Source organism: Panulirus ornatus, chromosome 19 (assembly GCF_036320965.1).
Source record: "Panulirus ornatus isolate Po-2019 chromosome 19, ASM3632096v1, whole genome shotgun sequence".
In the NCBI taxonomy this organism is placed as follows: domain Eukaryota; kingdom Metazoa; phylum Arthropoda; class Malacostraca; order Decapoda; family Palinuridae; genus Panulirus; species Panulirus ornatus.
The window spans coordinates 80,307-102,633 of NC_092242.1; the positions used below are offsets into that span (position 1 = coordinate 80,307).

Below are 22,327 nucleotides of genomic sequence, written 5' to 3' on the forward strand. Positions count from 1 at the left end.
GTGCCCAAACCACTTCAAAACACCCTCTTCTGCTCTCTCAACCACGCTCTTTTTATTTCCACACATCTCTCTTACCCTTACGTTACTCACTCGATCAAACCACCTCACACTACACATTGTCCTCAAACATCTCATTTCCAGCACATCCATCCTCCTGCGCACAACTCTATCCATAGCCCATGCCTCGCAACCATACAACATTGTTGGAACCACTATTCCTTCAAACATACCCATTTTTGCTTTCCGAGATAATGTTCTCGACTTCCACACATTCTTCAAGGCCCCCAGGATTTTCGCCCCCTCCCCCACCCTATGATCCACTTCCGCTTCCATGGTTCCATCCGCTGCCAGATCCACTCCCAGATATCTAAAACACTTTACTTCCTCCAGTTTTTCTCCATTCAAACTCACCTCCCAATTGACTTGACCCTCAACCCTACTGTACCTAATAACCTTGCTCTTATTCACATTTACTCTTAACTTTCTTCTTCCACACACTTTTCCAAACTCAGTCACCAGCTTCTGCAGTTTCTCACATGAATCAGCCACCAGCGCTGTATCATCAGCGAACAACAACTGACTCACTTCCCAAGCTCTCTCATCCCCAACAGACTTCATACTTGCCCCTCTTTCCAAAACTCTTGCATTTACCTCCCTAACAACCCCATCCATAAACAAATTAAACAACCATGGAGACATCACACACCCCTGCCGCAAACCTACATTCACTGAGAACCAATCACTTTCCTCTCTTCCTACACGTACACATGCCTTACATCCTCGATAAAAACTTTTCACTGCTTCTAACAACTTTCCTCCCACACCATATATTCTTAATACCTTCCACAGAGCATCTCTATCAACTCTATCATATGCCTTCTCCAGATCCATAAATGCTACATACAAATCCATTTGCTTTTCTAAGTATTTCTCACATACATTCTTCAAAGCAAACACCTGATCCACACATCCTCTACCACTTCTGAAACCACACTGCTCTTCCCCAATTTTTTTTTTTTTTTTTTTTAAACTATTCGCCATTTCCCGCGTTAGCGAAGGTAGCGCTAAGAACAGAGGACTGGGCCTTTTTTGGAATATCTTCACCTGGCCCCCTCTGTTCCTTCTTTTGGAAAATTTAAAAAAAAAAATAACGAGAGGGGAGGATTTCCAGCCCCCCGCTCCCTCCCCTTTTAGTCGCCTTCTACGACACGCTGGGAATACGTAGGAAGTATTCTTAATCCCCTATCCCCAGGGATATATATATATATATATATATATATATATATATATATATATATATATATATATATATATATATTTCTTTTATACTTCTCCCACTCAATTGCATTTTTTCCCTGCAAAAATCGTCCAAATGCCTCTCTCTTCTCTTTCACTAATACTCTTACTTCTTCATCCCACCACTCACTACCCTTTCTAAACAGCCCACCTCCCACTCTTCTCATGCCACAAGCATCTTTTGCGCAATCCATCACTGATTCCCTAAATGAGAGTTGGGGTGAGAGACTATCAGTAAATTTTAGGGAGATTAAAAAGATGTTCTGGAAGGAGGTAAATAGGGTGCGTAAGACAAGGGAGCAAATGGGAACTTCAGTGAAGGGCGTAAATGGGGAGGTGATAACAAGTAGTGGTGATGTGAGAAGGAGATGGAATGAGTATTTTGAAGTTTTGTTGAATGTGTCTGATGACAGAGTGGCAGATATAGGGTGTTTGGGTCGAGGTGGTGTGCAAAGTGAGAGGGTTAGGGAAAATGATTTGGTAAACAGAGAAGAGGTAGTAAAAGCTTTGCGGAAGATGAAAGCCGGCAAGGCAGCAGGTTTGGATGGTATTGCAGTGGAATTTATTAAAAAAGGGGGGTGACGGTATTGTTGACTGGTTGGTAAGGTTATTTAATGTATGTATGACTCATGGTGAGGTGCCTGAGGATTGGCGGAATGCGTGCATAGTGCCATTGTACAAAGGCAAAGGGGATAAGAGTGAGTGCTCAAATTACAGAGGTATAAGTTTGTTGAGTATTCCTGGTAAATTATATGGGAGGGTATTGATTGAGAGGGTGAAGGCATGTACAGAGCATCAGATTGGGGAAGAGCAGTGTGGTTTCAGAAGTGGTAGAGGATGTGTGGATCAGGTGTTTGCTTTGAAGAATGTATGTGAGAAATACTTAGAAAAGCAAATGGATTTGTATGTAGCATTTATGGATCTGGAGAAGGCATATGATAGAGTTGATAGAGATGCTCTGTGGAAGGTATTAAGAATATATGGTGTGGGAGGCAAGTTGTTAGAAGCAGTGAAAAGTTTTTATCGAGGATGTAAGGCGTGTGTACGTGTAGGAAGAGAGGAAAGTGATTGGTTCTCAGTGAATGTAGGTTTGCGGCAGGGGTGTGTGATGTCTCCATGGTTGTTTAATTTGTTTATGGATGGGGTTGTTAGGGAGGTAAATGCAAGAGTCTTGGAAAGAGGGGCAAGTATGAAGTCTGTTGGGGATGAGAGAGCTTGGGAAGTGAGTCAGTTGTTGTTCGCTGATGATACAGCGCTGGTGGCGGATTCATGTGAGAAACTGCAGAAGCTGGTGACTGAGTTTGGTAAAGTGTGTGGAAGAAGAAAGTTAAGAGTAAATGTGAATAAGAGCAAGGTTATTAGGTACAGTAGGGTTGAGGGTCAAGTCAATTGGGAGGTGAGCTTGAATGGAGAAAAACTGGAGGAAGTGAAGTGTTTTAGATATCTGGGAGTGGATCTGTCAGCGGATGGAACCATGGAAGCGGAAGTGGATCATAGGGTGGGGGAGGGGGCGAAAATTTTGGGAGCCTTGAAAAATGTGTGGAAGTCGAGAACATTATCCCGGAAAGCAAAAATGGGTATGTTTGAAGGAATAGTAGTTCCAACAATGTTGTATGGTTGCGAGGCGTGGGCTATGGATAGAGTTGTGCGCAGGAGGATGGATGTGCTGGAAATGAGATGTTTGAGGACAATGTGTGGTGTGAGGTGGTTTGATCGAGTAAGTAACGTAAGGGTAAGAGAGATGTGTGGAAATAAAAAGAGCGTGGTTGAGAGAGCAGAAGAGGGTGTTTTGAAATGGTTTGGGCACATGGAGAGAATGAGTGAGGAAAGATTGACCAAGAGGATATATGTGTCGGAGGTGGAGGGAACGAGGAGAAGAGGGAGACCAAATTGGAGGTGGAAAGATGGAGTGAAAAGGATTTTGTGTGATCGGGGCCTGAACATGCAGGAGGGTGAAAGGAGGGCAAGGAATAGAGTGAATTGGAGCGATGTGGTATACAGGGGTTGACGTGCTGTCAGTGGATTGAATCAGGGCATGTGAAGCGTCCGGGGTAAACCATGGAAAGCTGTGTAGGTATGAATATTTGCGTGTGTGGACGTGTGTATGTACATGTGTATGGGGGGGGGGGTTGGGCCATTTCTTTCGTCTGTTTCCTTGCGCTACCTCGCAAACGCGGGAGACAGCGACAAAGTATAAAAAAAAAAAAAAAAAAAAATATATATATATATATATATATATATATATATATATATATATATATATATATATATATATATATATATATATTCTAGATTGACATGGGTAAAACTGAAAGTTGATGGCTGAAAGTTGATGGAGAGAGATGGGTGATTATTGTTGTATATGCACCTGGGCATGAGAAGAAAGATCATGAGAGGCAAGTGTTTTGGGAGCAGCTGAATGAGTGTGTTAGTGGTTTTGATGCACAAGACCGGGTTATAGTGATGGGTGATTTGAATGCAAAGGTGAGTAATGTGGCAGTTGAGGAAATAATTGGTATACATGGAGTGTTCAGTGTTGTAAATGGAAATGGTGAAGAGCTTGTAGATTTATGTGCTGAAAAAGGACTGGTGATTGGGAATACCTGGTTTAAAAAGCGAGATATACATAAGTATACGTATGTAAGTAGGAGAGATGGCCAGAGAGTGTTATTGGATTACGTGTTAATTGATAGACGCACGAAAGAGAGACTTTTGGATGTTAATGTGCTGAGAGGTGCAACTGGAGGGATGTCTGATCATTATCTTGTGGAGGCAAAGGTGAAGATTTGTGGGGGTTTTCAGAAAAGAAGAGAGAATGTTGGGGTGAAGAGAGTGGTGAGAGTAAGTGAGCTTAGGAAGGAGACTTGTGTGAGGAAGTACCAGGAGAGACTGAGTACAGAATGGAATAAGGTGAGAACAAAGGAGGTGAGGGGAGTGGGGGAGGAATGGGATGTATTTAGGGAAGCAGTGATGGCTTGCGCAAAAGATGCTTGTGGCATGAGAAGCGTGGAAGGTGGGTTGATTAGAAAAGGTAGTGAGTGGTGGGATGAAGAAGTAAGATTATTGGTGAAAGAGAAGAGAGAGGCATTTGGACGATTTTTGCAGGGAAAAAATGCAAATGAGTGGGAGAGGTATAAAAGAAAGAGGCAGGAGGTCAAGAGAAAGGTGCAAGAGGTGAAAAAGAGGGCAAATGAGAGTTGGGGTGGGAGAGTATCATTAAATTTTAGGGAGAATAAAAAGATGTTTTGGAAGGAGGTAAATAAAGTGCATAAGACAAGGGAGCAAATGGGAACTTCAGTGAAGGGGGCTAATGGGGAGGTGATAACAAGTAGTGGTGATGTGAGAAGGAGATGGAGTGAGTATTTTGAAGGTTTGTTGATTGTGTTTGATGATAGAGTGGCAGATATAGGGTGTTTTGGTCGAGGTGGTGTGCAAAGTGAGAGGGTTAGGGAAAATGATTTGGTAAATAGAGAAGAGGTAGTAAAAGCTTTATGGAAGATGAAAGCCGGCAAGGCAGCAGGTTTGGATGGTATTGCAGTGGAATTTATTAAAAAAGGGGGTGACTGTATTGTTGACTGGTCGGTAAGGTTATTTAATATATGTATGATTCATGGTGAGATGTCTGAGGATTGGCGGAATGCTTGCGTAGTGTCATTGTACAAAGGCAAAGGGGATAAGAGTGAGTGCTCAAATTACAGAGGTATAAGTTTGTTGAGTATTCCAGGTAAATTATATGGGAGGGTATTGATTGAGAGGGTGAAGGCATGTACAGAGCATCAGACTGGGGAAGAGCAGTGTGGTTTCAGAAGTGGTAGAGGATGTGTGGATCAGGTGTTTGCTTTGAAGAATGTATGTGAGAAATACTTAGAAAAGCAACTGGATTTGTATGTAGCATTAATGGATCTGGAGAAGGCATATGATAGAGTTGATAGAGATGCTCTGTGGAAGGTTTTAAGAATATATGGTGTGGGAGGCAAGTTATTAGAAGCAGTGAAAAGTTTTTATCGAGGATGTAAGGCATGTGTACGTGTAGGAAGAGAGGAAAGTGATTGGTTCTCAGTGAATGTAGGTTTGCGGCAGGGGTGTGTGATGTCTCCATGATTGCTTAATTTGTTTATGGATGGGGTTGTTAGGGAGGTGAATGCAAGAGTTGGAAAGAGGGGTAAGTATGCAGTCTGTTGTGGATGAGAGAGCTTGGGAAGTGAGTTAGTTGTTGTTCGCTGATGATACAGCGCTGGTGGCTGATTCATGTAAGAAACTGCAGAAGCTGGTGACTGAGTTTGGTAAAGTGTGTGAAAGAAGAAATTTAAGAGTAAATGTGAATAAGAGCAAGGTTATTAGGTACAGTAGGGTTGAGGGTCAATTCAGTTGGGAGGTAAGTTTGAATGGAGAAAATCTGGAGGAAGTAAAGTGTTTTAGATATCTGGAAGTGGAATTGGCAGCGGATGGAACCATGGAAGCGGAAGTGAATCATAGGGTGGGGGAGGGGCCGAAAATTCTGGGAGCCTTGAAGAATGTTTGGAGGTCGAGAATGTTATCTCGGAAAGCAAAAATGGGTATGTTTGAAGGAATAGTGGTTCCAACAATGTTGTATGGTTGCAAGGCGTGGGCTATGGATAGAGTTGTGTGCAGGAGGGTGGATGTGCTGGAAATGAGATGTTTGAGGACAATATGTGGTGTGAGGTGGTTTGATCGAGTAAGTAATGTAAGGGTAAGAGAGATGTGTGGAAATAAAGAGTGTGGTTGAGAGAGCAGAAGAGGGTGTTTTGAAATGGTTTGGTCACATGGAAAGAATTAGTGAGGAAAGATTGACCAAGAGGATATACGTGTCAGAGGTGGAGGGAACGAGGAGAAGTGGGAGACCAAATTGGAGGTGGAAAGATGGAGTGAAAAAGATTTTGAGTGATCGGGGCCTGAACATGCAGGAGGGTGAAAGGCGTCCAAGGAATAGAGTGAATTGGAACGATGTGGTATACTGGGGTCGACATGCTGTCAATGGATTGAACCCGGGCATGTGAAGCATCTGGGGTGAACCATGGAAAGTTCTGTGGGGCCTGGATGTGGAAAGGGAGCTGTGGTTTCGGGCATTATTGCATGACAGCTAGAGACTGAGTGTGAACGAATGGGGCCTTTGTTGTCTTTTCCTAGTGCTACCTCGCACACGTGAGGGGGGAGGGGGATGGTATTCCATGTGTGGCGAGGTGGCGATGGGAATGAATAAAGGCAGACAGTGTGAATTGTGTGCATGGGTATATATGTACATGTCTGTGTGTGTATATATGTGTACATTGAGATGTATAGGTACGTATATTTGCATGTGTGGATGTGTATGTATATACATTGTGTATGGGGGTGGGTTGGGTCATTTCTTTCGTCTGTTTCCTTGCGCTGCCTCGCAAAACGGGAGACAGTGACAAAGCAAAAAAAAATATATATATATTCTTTTTCTTTCAAAGTATTCGCCATTTCCCGCGTTAGCAAGGTAGCATTAAGAACAGAGGACTGGACCTCTGAGGGAATATCCTCACCTGGCCCCCTTCTCTGTTCCTTCTTTTGGAAAGTTAAAAAAAAAAAAGAGGGGAGGATTTCCAGCCCCCTGCTCCCTCCCCTTTTAGTCGCCTTCTACGACACGCAGGGAATACGTGGGAAGTATTCTTTCCCCCTTATCCCCAGGGATATATATTTTATTATTATTATTATTTTGCTTTGTCGCTGTCTCCCGCGTTTGCGAGGTAGTGCAAGGAAACAGACGAAAGAAATGGCCCAACCCACCCCCATACACAATGTATATACATACACGTCCACACATGCAAATATACATACCTATACATCTCAATGTACACATAAATATACACACACACACATACATACATACCCATGCACACAATTCACACTGTCTGCCTTTATTCATTCTCATCGCCACCTAGCCGCACATGGAATACCATCCCCCTCCCCCCTCATGTGTTCGAGGTACCACTAGGAAAAGACAACAAAGGCCCCATTCGTTCACACTCAGTCTCTAGCTGTCATGCAATAATGCTCGAAACCACAGCTTCCTTTCCACATCCAGGCCCCACACAACTTTCCATGGTTTACCCCAGACGCTTCACATGCCCTGATTCACTCCACTGACAGCACGTCAACCCCGGTATACCACATCGATCCAATTCACTCTATTCCTTGCCCTCCTTTCACCCTCCTGCATGTTCAGGCCCCGATCACACAAAATCTTTTTCACTCCATCTTTCCACCTCCAATGTGGTCTCCCACTTCTCGTTCCCTCCACCTCTGACACGTATATCCTCTTGGTCAACCTTTCCTCACTCATTCTCTCTTTGTGCCCAAACCATTTCAAAACACCCTCTTCTGCTCTCTCAACCACGCTCTTTTTTTTTTCCACACATCTCTCTTACCCTTACATTACTTACTCGATCAAACCACCTCACACCACACATTGTCCTCAAACATCTCATTTCCAGCACATCCACCCTCCTGCGCACAACTCTATCCATAGCCCACGCCTTGCAACCATACAACATTGTTGGAACCACTATTCCTTCAAACATACCCATTTTAGCTTTCCGAGATAATGTTCTCGACTTCCACACATTCTTCAAGGCTCCCAGGATTTTCGCCCCCTCCCCCACCCTATGATTCACTTCCGTTTCCATGGTTCCATCCGCTGCCAGATTCACTCCCAGATATCTAAAACACTTTACTTCCTCCAGTTTTTCTCCATTCAAACTTACCTCCCAATTGACTTGACCCTCAACCCTACTGTACCTAATAACCTTGCTCTTATTCACATTCACTCTTAAGTTTCTTCTTTCACACACTTTACCAAACTCAGTCACCAGCTTCTGCAGCTTCTCACATGAATCAGCCACCAGCGCTGTATCATCAGCAAACAACTGACTCACTTCCCAAGCTCTCTCATCCACAACAGATTTCATACTTGCCCCTCTTTCCAAAACTCTTGCATTCACCTCCCTAACAACCATGGAGACATCACACACCCCTGCCGCAAACCTACATTCACTGAGAACCAATCACTTTCCTCTCTTCCTACACGTACACATGCCTTACATCCTCGATAAAAACTTTACACTGCTTCTAACAACTTGCCTCCCACACCATATATTCTTAATACCTTCCACAGAGCATCTCTATCAACTCTATCATATGCCTTCTCCAGATCCATAAATGCTACATACAAATCCATTTGCTTTTCTAAGTATTTCTCACATACATTCTTCAAAGCAAACACCTGATCCACACATCCTCTACCACTTCTGAAACCACACTGCTCTTCCCCAATCTGATGCTCTGTACATGCCTTTACCCTCTCAATCAATACCCTCCCATATAATTTACCAGGAATACTCAACAAACTTATACCTCTTATATAACAGCGACAAAGAAAAAAAAAATATATATATGTGTGATGTCTCCATGGTTGTTTAATTTGTTTATGGATGGGGTTGTTAGGGTGGTGAATGCAAGAGTTTTGGAAAGAGGGGCAAGTATGAAGTCTGTTGGGGATGAGAGAGCTTGGGAAGTGAGTCAGTTGTTGTTCGCTGATGATACAGCGCTGGTGGCTGATTCATGTGAGAAACTGCAGAAGCTGGTGACTGAGTTTGGTAAAGTGTGTGAAAGAAGAAAGTTAAGAGTAAATGTGAATAAGAGCAAGGTTATTAGGTACAGTAGGGTTAAGGGTCAAGTCAATTGGGAGGTGAGTTTGAATGGAGAAAAACTGGAGGAAGTAAAGTGTTTTAGATATCTGGGAGTGGATCTGGCAGCGGATGGAACCATGGAAGCGGAAGTGGATCATAGGGTGGGGGAGGGGGCGAAAATTCTGGAAGTCTTGAAGAATGTGTGGAAGTCGAGAACATTATCTCGGAAAGCAAAAATGGGTATGTTTGAAGGAATAGTGGTTCTAACAATGTTGTGTGGTTGCGAGGCGTGGACTATGGATAGAGTTGTGCGCAGGAGGATGGATGTGCTGGAAATGAGATGTTTGAGGACAATGTGTGGTGTGAGGTGGTTTGATCGAGTAAGTAACGTAAGGGTAAGAGAGATGTGTGGAAATAAAAAGAGTGTGGTTGAGAGAGCAGAAGAGGGTGTTTTGAAATGGTTTGGGCACATGGAGAGAATGAGTGAGGAAAGATTGACCAAGAGGATATATGTGTCGGAGGTGGAGGGAACGAGGAGAAGAGGGAGACCAAATTGGAGGTGGAAAGATGGAGTGAAAAAGATTTTGTGTGATCGGGGCCTGAACATGCAGGAGGGTGAAAGGAGGGCAAGGAATGGAGTGAATTGGAGCGATGTGGTATACCGGGGTTGGCGTGCTGTCAGTGGATTGAATCAAGGCATGTGAAGCGTCTGGGGTAAACCATGGAAAGCTGTGTAGGTATGTATATTTGCGTGTGTGGACGTATGTATATACATGTGTAGGGGGTGGGTTGGGCCATTTCTTTCGTCTGTTTCCTTGCGCTACCTCGCAAACGCAGGAGACAGCGGCAAAAAAAAAATAAAAAAAAAATAAAATATATATATATATATATATATATATATATGAATCAGCTGGTGGCTGATTCATGTGAGAAACTGCAGAAGCTGGTGACTGAGTTTGGTAAAGTGTGTGGAAGAAGAAAGTTAAGAGTAAATGTGAATAAGAGCAAGGTTATTAGGTACAGTAGGGTTGAGGGTCAAGTCAATTGGGAGGTGAGTTTGAATGGAGAAAAACTGGAGGAAGTGAAGTGTTTTAGATATCTGGGAGTGGATCTGTCAGCGGATGGAACCATGGAAGCGGAAGTGGATCATAGGGTGGGGGAGGGGGCGAAAATTTTGGGAGCCTTGAAAAATGTGTGGAAGTCGAGAACATTATCTCGGAAAGCAAAAATGGGTATGTTTGAAGGAATAGTGGTTCCAACAATGTTGTATGGTTGCGAGGCGTGGGCTATGGATAGAGTTGTGCGCAGGAGGATGGATGTGCTGGAAATGAGATGTTTGAGGACAATGTGTGGTGTGAGGTGGTTTGATTGAGTAAGTAACGTAAGGGTAAGAGAGATGTGTGGAAATAAAAAGAGCGTGGTTGAGAGAGCAGAAGAGGGTGTTTTGAAATGGTTTGGGCACATGGAGAGAATGAGTGAGGAAAGATTGACCAAGAGGATATATGTGTCGGAGGTGGAGGGAACGAGGAGAAGAGGGAGACCAAATTGGAGGTGGAAAGATGGAGTGAAAAAGATTTTGTGTGATCGGGGCCTGAACATGCAGGAGGGTGAAAGGAGGGCAAGGAATAGAGTGAATTGGAGCGATGTGGTATACAGGGTTTGACGTGCTGTCAGTGGATTGAATCAAGGCATGTGAAGCGTCTGGGGTAAACCATGGAAAGCTGTGTAGGTATGTATATTTTGCGTGTGTGGACGTGTGTATGTACATGTGTATGGGGGGGGGGGTTGGGCCATTTCTTTCGTCTGTTTCCTTGCGCTACCTCGCAAACGCGGGAGACAGCGACAAAGTATAAAAAAAAAAAAAAAAAAAAAAAAAATATATATATATATATATATATATATATATATATATATATATATATATATATACATACCTGGGCATGAGAAGAAAGATCATGAGAGGCAAGTGTTTTGGGAGCAGCTGAGTGAGTGTGTTAGTAGTTTTGATGCACGAGACCGGGTTATACTGATGGGTGATTTGAATGCAATGGTGAGCAATGTGGCAATTGAGGGAATAATTGATTGATGTACATGGGGTGTTCAGTGTTGTAAATGGAATTGTTGAAGAGCTTGTAGATTTATGTGCTGAAAAAGGACTGGTGATTGGGAATACCTGGTTTAAAAAGAGAGATATACATAAGTATACATATGTAAGTAGGAGAGATGGCCAGAGAGCGTTATTGGATTACATGTTAATTGATAGGCGCGCGAAAGAGAGACTTTTGGATGTTAATGTGCAGAGAGGTGCAACTGGAGGGCTGTCTGATCATTATCTTGTGGAGGTGAAGGTGAAGATTTGAAGAGGTTTTCAGAAAAGAAGAGAGAATGTTGGGGTGAAAAGAGTGGTGAGAGTAAGTGAGCTTGGGAAGGAGACTTGTGTGAGGAAGTACCAGGAGAATCTGAGTACAGAATGGAAAAAGGTGAGAACAACGGAGGTAAGGGGAGTGGGGGAGGAATGGGATGTATTTAGGGAAGCAGTGATGGCTTGCGCAAAAGATGCATGTGGCATGAGAAGCGTGGGAGATTGGCAGATTAGAAAGGGTAGTGAGTGGTGGGATGAATAAGTAAGATTATTAGTGAAAGAGAAGAGAGAGGCATTTGGACGATTTTTGCAGGGAAACAATGCAAATGAGTGGGAGATGTATAAAAGAAAGAGGCAGGAGGTCAAGAGAAAGGTGCAAGAGGCGAAAAGAGGGCAAATGCAAGTTGGGGTGAGAGAGTATCATTAAATTTTAGGGAGAATAAAAAGATGTTTTGGAAGGAGATAAATAAAGTGCATTTGGCAAGAAAACAAATGAGAACTTCAGTGAATGGGGCTAATGGAGAGGTGATAACAAGTAGTGATGATGTGAGAAGGAGATGGAGTGAGTATTTTGAAGGTTTGTTGAATGTGTTTGATGATAGAGTGGCAGATATAGGGTGTTTTGGTTGAGGTGGTGTGCAAAGAGAGGGTTAGAGAGAATGGTTTGGTAAAGAGAGAAGAGGTAGTAAAAGCTTTGCGGAAGATGAAAGCCGGCAAGGCAGCAGGTTTGAATGGTATTGCGGTGGAATTTATTAAAAAAGGGGGTGCCTGTATTGTTGGCTGGTTGGTAAGGTTATTTAATGTATGTATGACTCATGATGAGGTGCCTGAGGATTGGCGGAATGCTTGCATAGTGCCATTGTATAAAGGCAAAGGGATAAAAGTGACTGTTTAAATTACAGAGGTATAAGTTTGTTGAGTATTCCTGGGAAATTATATGGAAGGGTATTGATTGAGAGGGTGAAGGCATGTACAGAGCATCAGATTGGGGAAGAGCAGTGTGGTTTCAGAAATTGTAGAGGATGTGTGGATCAGGTGTTTGTTTTGAAGAATGTATGTGAGAAATACTTGAAAAAGCAAATGGATTTGTATGTAGCATCCAAAAAAATATATATAAATTACTTATTTTATTATACTTTGTCGCTGTCTCCTGCATTAGCGAGGTAGTACAAGGAAACAGATGAAAGAACGGCCCAACGCACCCACATGCACATGTATATACTTACATGTCCATGCGCGCACATGTACACACCTACATTCATTCCCGTTGCCACCCCGCCACACATGAAATGACAACCCCCTCCCCCGCATGTGTGCGAGGTAGCACTAGGAAAAGACAACAAAGGCCACATTCGTTCACACTCAGTCTCTAGCTGTCATGTATAATGCCCCGAAAACACAGCTCCCTTTCCACATCCAGGCCTCACAAAACTTTTCATGGTTTACCCCCAGATGTTATACATGCCCTGGTTCAATCCAGTAACAGCACGTCGACACTAGTATACCACATCTTTCCAATTCATTCTATTCCTTGCAAGTCTTTCACCCTCCTGCATCTTCAGGCCCCGATCAGTCAAAATCTTTTTCACTCCATCTTTTCACCTCCAATTTGGTCTCCCACTTCTCCCCGTTCCCTCCACCTCTAACACATATATCTTTGTCAATCTTTCCTCACTCATTCTCTCCATGTGACCAAACCATTTCAAAACACCTCTTCTGCTCTCTCAACCACACTCTTTTAATTTCCACACATCTCTCTTACCATTTCATTACTTACTCAGTCAAACCACCTCACACCACATATTGTCCTCAAACATCTCATTTCCAGCACATCCACCCTCCTCCGCACAGCTCTACCTATAGCCCATGCCTCACAACCATAGAGCATTGTGAGAACCACTATTCCTTCAAACATACCCATTTTTGCTTTCCGAGATAATGTTCTCGCTTTCTACACATTTTTCAACGCTCCCAGAACTTTTGCCCCTTCCCCCATCCTATGACTCACTTCCACTTCCATGGTTCTGTCCGCTGCCAAATCCACTCCCAGATATCTAAAACACTTCACTTCCTCCAGTTTTTCTCCATTCAATCTTACCTCCCAATTGACTTGTCCTTCAACCCTACTGTACCTAATAACCTTGCTCGTATTCACATTTACTCTCAGCTTTCTTCTTTCACACACTTTACCAAACTCAGTCACCAACTTCTGCAGTTTCTCACCCGAATCAGCCACCAGCGCTGTATCATCAGCGAACAACAACTGACTTACTTCCCAAGCTCTCTCATCCACAACAGACTGCATACTTGCCCCTCTCTCCAAAACTCTTGCATTCACCATCTTAACAACCTCATCCACAAACAAACAACCATGGAGACATCAAGCACCCCTGCCGCAAACTGACATTAACTGGGAACCAATCACTTTCCTCTCTTCCTACTTGTACATATGCCTTACATCCTCGATAAAAACTTTTCACTGCTTCTTGCAACTTACCTTCCACATCAAATGCCTTCTATAGATCCGTAAATGCTACGTACAAAGCCATCTGTTTTTCTAAGTATTACTCCCATACATTCTTCAAAGCAAACAGCCTAAGGTGGTGGCCAGTTTTGTATACAACCCTGTCGTGGGTGGCAGTCATTTGTATAAACAATGCGGCCCAATGTGGTGGCCATTAGTGTAGATAGCCGGGTCTTGGGTGATGGTCATTTCTCTGAACAATCTGGTCCAGTGTTGTGGCAAGGAATGTGCACATTCTGGGCCTAGGTGGTGTCTAGTAATGATGCCTCAGTGATCCATCATACACTCTTAGCTGATTCAGACCACTCAGAATTGTACTCTTATCACCTGGGGTTTTGAACTCATCTCTTGTGTAGGAATGTAGGCTTGTAAGATCCTTTGATGCCATATGATTTCAACTTTGCCCGTAATTGTACCAAGAATTACTAGTTAGGGATTATGTGTCGTCTTGTCGTGAGTTGTTTTGTTTACTGAAATATAAGAAAGATGGTGTACCACATTTGATTTTACGAGTGATTGTATGATGCCCTACCTTGCCATTGTTGACATTTTTGGAACTGTTTTGATGTTACATTTTATAGTTAGTTTTACTGTTAAAAGAAAATTAAATGGCACACTGTTTTGGGTATAATGAAGCCATCTGCTTACACAGTGAACAGGATGCAATCATTGTTGTGCTGATGATTTATTTACCCGAGGAGGTCGGGCTAGAGGAAAATTCTAGTTTAAAATTACTTTTATGTATCTTCTGAAGTTTGCATGAGGCAGTTTGGAAACGTTAAAAAGAATAAGCTGGAAAGGCTTATACTGTGCTGTAGCCCAGAAGGCATAATATTCCTGGAGGACAAAACTGCTATGGTAGGAATCTGGAGGGGTGTTTGCTGCATATGAAACATTTTTTTGACTTCTTTTCCAGAGTTGCCAACCTAACGCCTTTGGTGCTACATCTCGTGCTTTGTATAGATCTAGCCCCTAGATTTCGTATTTTACACCTTAGTGCGTTTTTCGGCTTTTTGTGTGTGTGTGTGTATTTTGCACCAAACTTAGTGTTATTTCAATATATGAGGAAATTCATACATTAAAATATGTTAGTTATCTAAGAAGTTTATTTGAAACCTATTAAGATGATAAAGAAAACAATACAAATATTGCACGTAGTTCATTTTCATCGAAATAAACATGTTTGAGAAAAATTTGAACAGGTTGTTCTGGTGTTTTCTTTGAAAACCCCCTCTTCATGTCCCTCCTTCAGTTCAGGTTCAGTCATACTCTTGGTGGTGACAGAACTATCTGTAGGCATGGACAGTAACATTGTTGGTTGTGTGTGTGTGTGCAGGTCATTGCATTTAACGAACACGACAATGAGTAAGAAATATACTCAACGTTTTAGCGCAGAGTGGTTGAAAGATCCCAAATATGAAAAGTGGTTAAGAAAAGTAGAGGGGGATGACACCAAATGTCTTTGCAAGTATTGCCGTTGTCCATTGTCTGCCAAACTTAGTGACATTGAAAGACAGCAAAACAATCCTGTTTGAAAAAGTGAGTTATGACGCATGGGAAACTGGAGGAAATTTATCACTATTCATTGCAGAATGCTTTGTGTTATTGATCATCTTAGTGAGTTGTGCAAAGCATGATTTGCAGACAGTAAAGGATGAAAGAATTTCAAGTAAAAAAGGTCGAAGTCTAGTGCAGTTGTGTGGTGTGTGATTGCCTTGCATTTTTACAGTGATTTGAAAAGTGCTATAGACAATCAGAAGTTTAGCCTCGTAATTGATGAGAGTATTGACATTATGGTAATGGAACTATTGGATATCGCTATCCGGTTCTGCGTGTTTGTCATTCTCTACAGCTAGCTCTGTCTCATGTTGTAGCAGTGTGTCTCCCTAGGAACCTGGGTTTTATGATAAGAGAGACCTATAATTGGTTCTTTCAATTTGCCATTCACCAAGCAAGGTACAAGAGCTTTTCTTTGATCAATGATGGTCAAGTTCCATTGATATTAATATAGCTAAGCCAGACTCGATGGCTGTCAGTTGAATCAGCAGTTGTTAGAATACTGCAGCGGTGGGTTGAACTTTAAGACATGCTTTGAAATGGTGAAAGGTGTTACACAACTCAGATCCTTTATGACATGTTTTGTGACAAGAAAAACTAAGCCTTCCTGATATTCCTGAAGCATATTTTTGGAGAAGTTCAGCATGTATATGTATATGAGGTACAGGATCCAACTAGACAGCTAAGTGACCTTATTCAACTTATTGATTCCATAAGTTCTAAGGTCCTTATCTAGGCAGAGGGAGATTTAGTAGATAGCTACTTAGACCCACATCTGTATTGGGGTATGGGTTTGAAAAGGAGATGGCATTATGTAAGTTTCCCGATGAAAAGGATAATCAAGGAAGATGCATACAGTTTGTAGTGGAGTTAGTGTAACAACTTCGTCAACTTTTGCCAGACATTGTCCAAATGTTACAGTCAGTGTCATCACTGAGTGCAAGTAAATGCTTGCAACCCATAAAACCTGGAATACTGGAATTAGCAAAGATGTTTACTGATAACGAAGAATTTCTCACACGCATTGAGTTCCAGTTGAAGAAGCTTCATGTATTGTGGAAACAGAACACTGGCACTCTAGCATTTTAGGTTGAAATAGCCTCCTTCGGGGATGGAACAGGAGAAAATCCCTTCCGTGTCCTCTCTGAGTTGGTTTTGAATGTGCTGACATTGCCTCACTCCAACACTGATGTAGACCGTACTTTTAGTCATGAACGAAAAAGCTTCAAAGTAGACTGAGTTCCAAAAGCTTAAATGCAATACTATCAAGTATGGACTAAGAAAAAGTGGAAACTGCTGTTATGATTATCAACTGCCCAAGGAAGTACTGAAAAACATTGGGTCACTGAAAGCATACGAGTCATTGCAACTGCAACCAGAACCCTCACATAGACCACAACAACCCCAGGACACTGAGGACGAAGAGATTGCAAATTTGGGAATTGGCAGAACTGGAATAATGGTGAGTGTTTTAGTGTTAAAGCAGTCAGTCATACCTGTTATTAATAATTTGGCACGTCAAAAGAGCAGAAATAATTCGAAGAGCATTTTTTTCGCTGTCATTTTAGTAAGTTTATCGCTTTTCGGGAGTGAATCTAGCGCCATCTGAAATTTGGAGGTTTGTGTTGTTGGTTCTCTGTGCCCAGCTAGTTGCGTGAGCTGTCGTTGGACAAGGACGGCAGCTGCTGCACTGACTCAAGGGTATATGATCTTCAGATAAGGCGGCCGATCTACGCTGCAGTGATGAGAGGGAACCGTACACCCACCGAGCAGTGTCAACAGTTTAAGGAGATGCCTCGGCCAGCCTCGTCTCCCCCAGGCTTTAGCCCTTCGTCTGGCCACCTGGCTACGGTATGTGGTCCTGGGCCTCCCAGGCCTCTCACACCCGCTCGCCCATTTAACTTTCCTGCTAACTTCTGCCAGAGACTGTACAGTACAAGGACTACTTCAGTTTGATGCGATGTCACCCTCCAGCTAGGCCCCATATGCTACAGTACTTCCTTCACCTGACTCATCCTTCTTATCTCTTGTCTCATAGTACTCCCATTCTCTCTCTCTCTCTCTCTCTCTCTCTCTCTCTCTCTCTCTCTCTCTCTCTCTCTCTCTCTCTCTCCAGCAAGTCATTCCCTGTGACACTCCTCCTGTCACCCTTTGCCAAAGATTTTGTCTACTTTACCCTCTCGTATCATAGTCAGTCCCTGCCAGACTCATTCTGTAGCAGTAAGTCCCTGCCTGACTCGCTACCCTACCAGAGTGTCAGTCTCTGCCTGACATACCCACTGCCAGAGTCAGTACCTTGCCAAAGAGTCAGTCCATGCCTTACTTCCTTGCCAGAGTCATCCCCAGTCTAACTCTCCCCCCCCCCCCCCCCTCACCAGAGTCGGTTCCTGCCTGACTCACCACCTTGCCATAGAGTCAGCCGCTGCCCAACTCGATAACCTTCCTGGGGAGTCATTACTTGCCAGAGTAGTTCCTGTCAGACTCACTCCCTCACAAGAGTCAGCCCTTGCCTGACTCGCCCCTGCTAGAGTCAGTCCGTGCCTGATTCACTCCTGCTAGAAAATCAGTCAGTGCATGATTCACCCCTGCCAGAGAGTCAGTCCCTGCCTGACTCGCTACCCTGCTGGAGTCACTTCCTACCTATCTCATTCTCCCACTAGCCAGCATCCTGCCATATTCCCCAACTAGAGTCAGTCCATTGCCTCTGCACTGCCAGAGAGTCACTTCCTTTCTAACTTGCTCCAGTGATAGAATCAGTTCCTGCCTGATTCACACCATACTAGAGTCAGTCTTTCCCTGACTTACTCCATTGCTAAAGTCTGTCCCTTCCCGACTCGATATCATGCCAGAGAGTTATCCTCAGCCTGACTACCTCCCTTTCCAGAGCTAATTACTGACTGATTCACTTCCTTGCCAGAGTCAGTCCTTTCCTGACTTGCACTCTGCCAGAGTCAGTCCTTGTCTGATTCAACCCCTGCCAGAGAATTAATTCTTGCCTGACTCACTCACCTGCTAGGGTCAGTCCATGATTGATTCAGTGCACTACTAGAGAGTGAATCTCTGCCGGATTCACCCCTACTAGAGAGATAGTCCCTGATAGAGTCAGTCCCTGCCTGACTCACTCCTCAGTTAGTCGGTCCCTGCTTGATTCACCACCCTCTCAAAGAGTCATTCCCTGTTTGACTTACTCCCTTAGGGCAGTCATTCTCTGGCTAATTCACCCCTGCTAGAGAGTCAACTCCTGCTCGACTCACACTTTTGCCAGAGACAGTTCCTGCCTAGCTTATCCCTATCAGAGAGTCAGTTCCTGCCTGACTTACTCCTCTGTTAGGTTAGTCCCTGCCTGACTCACTACCATGCCAGAGTTAGTCCCAGCTTGAATCACTACCCTACCAGACAGTCACTTCCTGCCTGAGCTTGAATCACTACCCTGCCAGACATTCAGTCCCTGCCTGACTCTTCCATTGTCAAAGACAGTCCCTGCATGACACCCCTGTGCCAAAGAGTCAGTCCCTACTTGACTCACACCTCTGCTAGACTCACTACCCTACAGAAGTCTACCCCTGCCTGACTCTTCCTTGCCAGAGTCAGTGTCTGCCAGACTTAACCCTTGCCAGAGTCGGTCTCTGCCTGACACACCCTGCCAGAGAGCCAGTCCTTGCCTGACTCACACCATTGTCAGAGGCAGTCCCTGTCTAACTCATCCCTGCTAGAACGTCATTCCTTGCATGACTCACACCCTTGCTAGAGTCAGTTCAAGCCTAACTCACCCCTGCCGGAGAGTCAATTCCTTCCTGACTGATTACCCTACCAGAGAGTTAGTTGCAGCTTGATTCACCATTCTGCCAGAGAGTCATTCCCTGCCCGACTCACTCTCTTGCCAGAGATAGCCCCTACATGACACCCCTCTGCCAGAAAGTATGTCTCTTGCCTGATACACCCCATAACAGTCAGTTCCTGTATAACTCAGTCTCTTGCTAGAGTTAGCCCCTCCCTGACTCGCAACCCTGCCAGAGTCACTTCCTTTCTGACTCACTCCCCTGCTAGAGTCAGTCACTGCCTGACTCACTTTCCTGCTCAAGAGTCAGCCCCTGCTTAACTCACCCAACACCCTGCTAGAGATTGCCAGTCTCTGACTCACTGCTGCCAGAGTCAATTCCTGCCTTATTCACCCCTTTCAGAAAGTCAGTTCCTACTTGACTAACCCCGTTATAGAAATTCAAACCTTGTCATTTCATACTTGACTCACCCGTGCTAATGAGTGAGTTCTTTGATACTGTATTTACCCCTCACTGTGTATTGTGACCTTTAAGGGTTGCAGTACTGGACCTCCTATTATCTTGGTTGGTAGGATGGGGAGGCATACTCTTCAACCAACATGAATTCCCCTCAGGTTGTTTACCCCTCTACCACTTTGCCCTACCCAGCTCCAGGAGTCTTCTTCAGCATGACTTCCCCGCTATTGGAACTCCTTTGTCCAGTCCAGGGGAGGGCCCTCCTCCACTATAATCCCCCATACTGGAGCATCTGTGTTCAGGCTGAGAGGTTAGTCTTCTCCCACCATGGCTACCCCTCTACTGGAACTCCTATGTCCAGGGGAAGGGGTCCTCCCTACTGTAACCCTCTGTACTGGAGCTCATATGTCCAGGCTAAGATGTTGGTCTTCCTTCACCATGACTTTCCCTGTACCGGAGCTCCTGTATTCATGTCAGTGGTTGATCTTCTCCCACCCTGACTTTTGAACTAGATTTCCTGTGTGCAGGCTAGAGGGAGTCTTCTTTGCCATGGCTCCCCTTTCTACTGGAGCTCCTGTGTCCAGCCCATGGGGAGGGTCTTTCCCCAACATGACTCCCTTTACTTGAGGTCATGTCTCATATCACTAGCTCGAGTCCAGATCAGGCCAGGCTTGACTTGGGAGATCTGACACCATCTTGGCTTTCCTACTTTTGTGCACCTACCTACCAGTGTGCCCAGTTCTAACCCACTATTGTGCCCCCATTCCCATCCCTTCCCTGCCATTCCATGAAAGGCCAACAGAATGGAAATTGTAAGATAAAAGTGTGGAGGTGAGGGAGACTTATCACTGTGGAGTGTGGCATCTCATTCGACCCTACCATGCTTGTCTAGTGTTGCTTGTAGATTTTAGGGTTTTAGTAATGGTGTGGTAAGGAGTGTGTTGTTGCATGATGGTGCTAACACTGCCACAGTTGGTGTGGTTGCTGCTGTGGTATAGACGTGTGACTCTAAACCAAGATAGTTTGAAAAAGTTTGAAAATGTTCTGGTTTAGCAGGTTTAAATTAGAATCCCTTGATGAGCCTGGATAAGCTGGAAGTCACGTTAAGAAACCTGCTGTGTAATGTGCTCACAGCATGCTCTTACTATAATGTCATCTTATAATTACAGTCAAGCCTTCAAGCTTCACATCTGACTACTAAAATTGTTGTCCTTTCTGATATACTTTGATAGCAGGAACACTAGTTGGTTTTGGGTATTATTTGATGAATAGGTTTTTAAAGAATTAAAGCCCAGAGTCAAATGGTTCAGATGCTGCCTTTTCGTCATGGATTACCAGTGGTATTTTTCAAATTGGTATTGTTATAATTGTTATCATTTAGAGTCATTTGTGGTTTGTAGGCCTGGTATCTCATAAACCCCCAAATGTTCCATGTCCTTTCTTTCATGTATTGGTTTTTAGGATCTTACCTCTAGCCCATTCCATTAGAGTTGGAGATAGGAATCCATAGCAGTAAATATGCTTTGAATCTTTACATTTAGTTCCTCACATACACACTCATTTGTGTTGGTAATATTAAGTTCTTCACAAACACTTTCTTATGTGTAAGTAGCATTAAGATCATATAAACCTTCAAATGTTTCAGTTGGTATTGTACCTCACAAACACCTGCATATTTGTCAGTAACATGTACTTCTTTACATACACCTTTATCTGTGTCAGCTCATAAGAGCCCTTTACATACACCTTCACCTGTGTCTAGATATAGTTCTTCACATACACCATCTGTGTCTGTAGATTTAGTTCTTCACATACACTTGCATTGTTTCAATAGCCTGTAGTTCATCACTTGCACCCTCATCTGTGTCGCTATAGTTCTTCACAGACACCTTCATTTCTGTCACTATATATAGTTCTTCACATTCACTTTCGTCAGTATCAAATGCATATAGTTCTTCACATATACCTTCATCTATGACATTAGCATGTATTTCTTCATATATGTCTTCATCTGTGCCAGTAGTATATAGCTCTTCACATTCAATTTCATGAACACCTTCATTTCTGTCACTATATATAGTTCTTCACATTCACTTTCATCTGTATCAAATGCATATAGTTCTTCACATATACCTTCATCTATGACATTAGCATGTATTTCTTCATATATGCCTTCATCTGTGCCAGTAGTATATAGCTCTTCTCATTCAATTTCACGAGCTAGTAGCAGATAGTTCTTCACATACACGTTAATTTGCGTCAGTAGATATATTTCTTCATGTACAGAAGGAGTCAAGCAGGGAGTGCTCATTCTCCTTGAAGGCTCAGATTAAGGTGTCTGAATGTGTGTGGATGTAATCAAGATGAGAAGAAAGGAGAGATAGGTAGTATGTTTGAGGAAAGAAACATGGATGCTCTGCCTCTGAGTAAAACGAAGCTCAAGGGTAAATGGGAAGAGTAGTTTGGAAAAGTCTTAGGAGTAAAGTCAGGGGTAGGTGACAGGACAAGAGCTAAGGAAGGAGTAGCACTACTTCTGAAGCAGTAGTTGTGATTGTGTGATATAGTGTAAGAAAGTATGTTCTAGATTGATGTGGGTAAAACTGAAAATGGATGGAGAGATTGGTGATTATTGGTGCTAATGCACCTGGTCATGACAAGATCATGAGAGGCAAGTGTTTTG

General features: G+C 43.5%; 1 protein-coding gene across 5 annotated transcripts in view; it reads left to right on the forward strand.

Annotated features, from left to right (window-relative positions):
* The window catches only part of LOC139755299 (uncharacterized), a 151,755-nt gene that overhangs the window by 36,153 nt on the left and 93,275 nt on the right, over positions 1-22,327 (forward strand). For 4 of the 5 annotated variants that reach the window (XM_071673412.1, XM_071673411.1, XM_071673413.1 and 1 more), the window contains exon 5: positions 17,129-17,263. The exons of the other annotated variant lie outside the window; for it this stretch is intronic. In XM_071673412.1, coding sequence (XP_071529513.1) covers positions 17,129-17,263 — 135 coding nt within the window. The remainder of the gene's footprint in view (positions 1-17,128; positions 17,264-22,327) is intronic. 5 annotated transcript variants of the gene reach the window in all.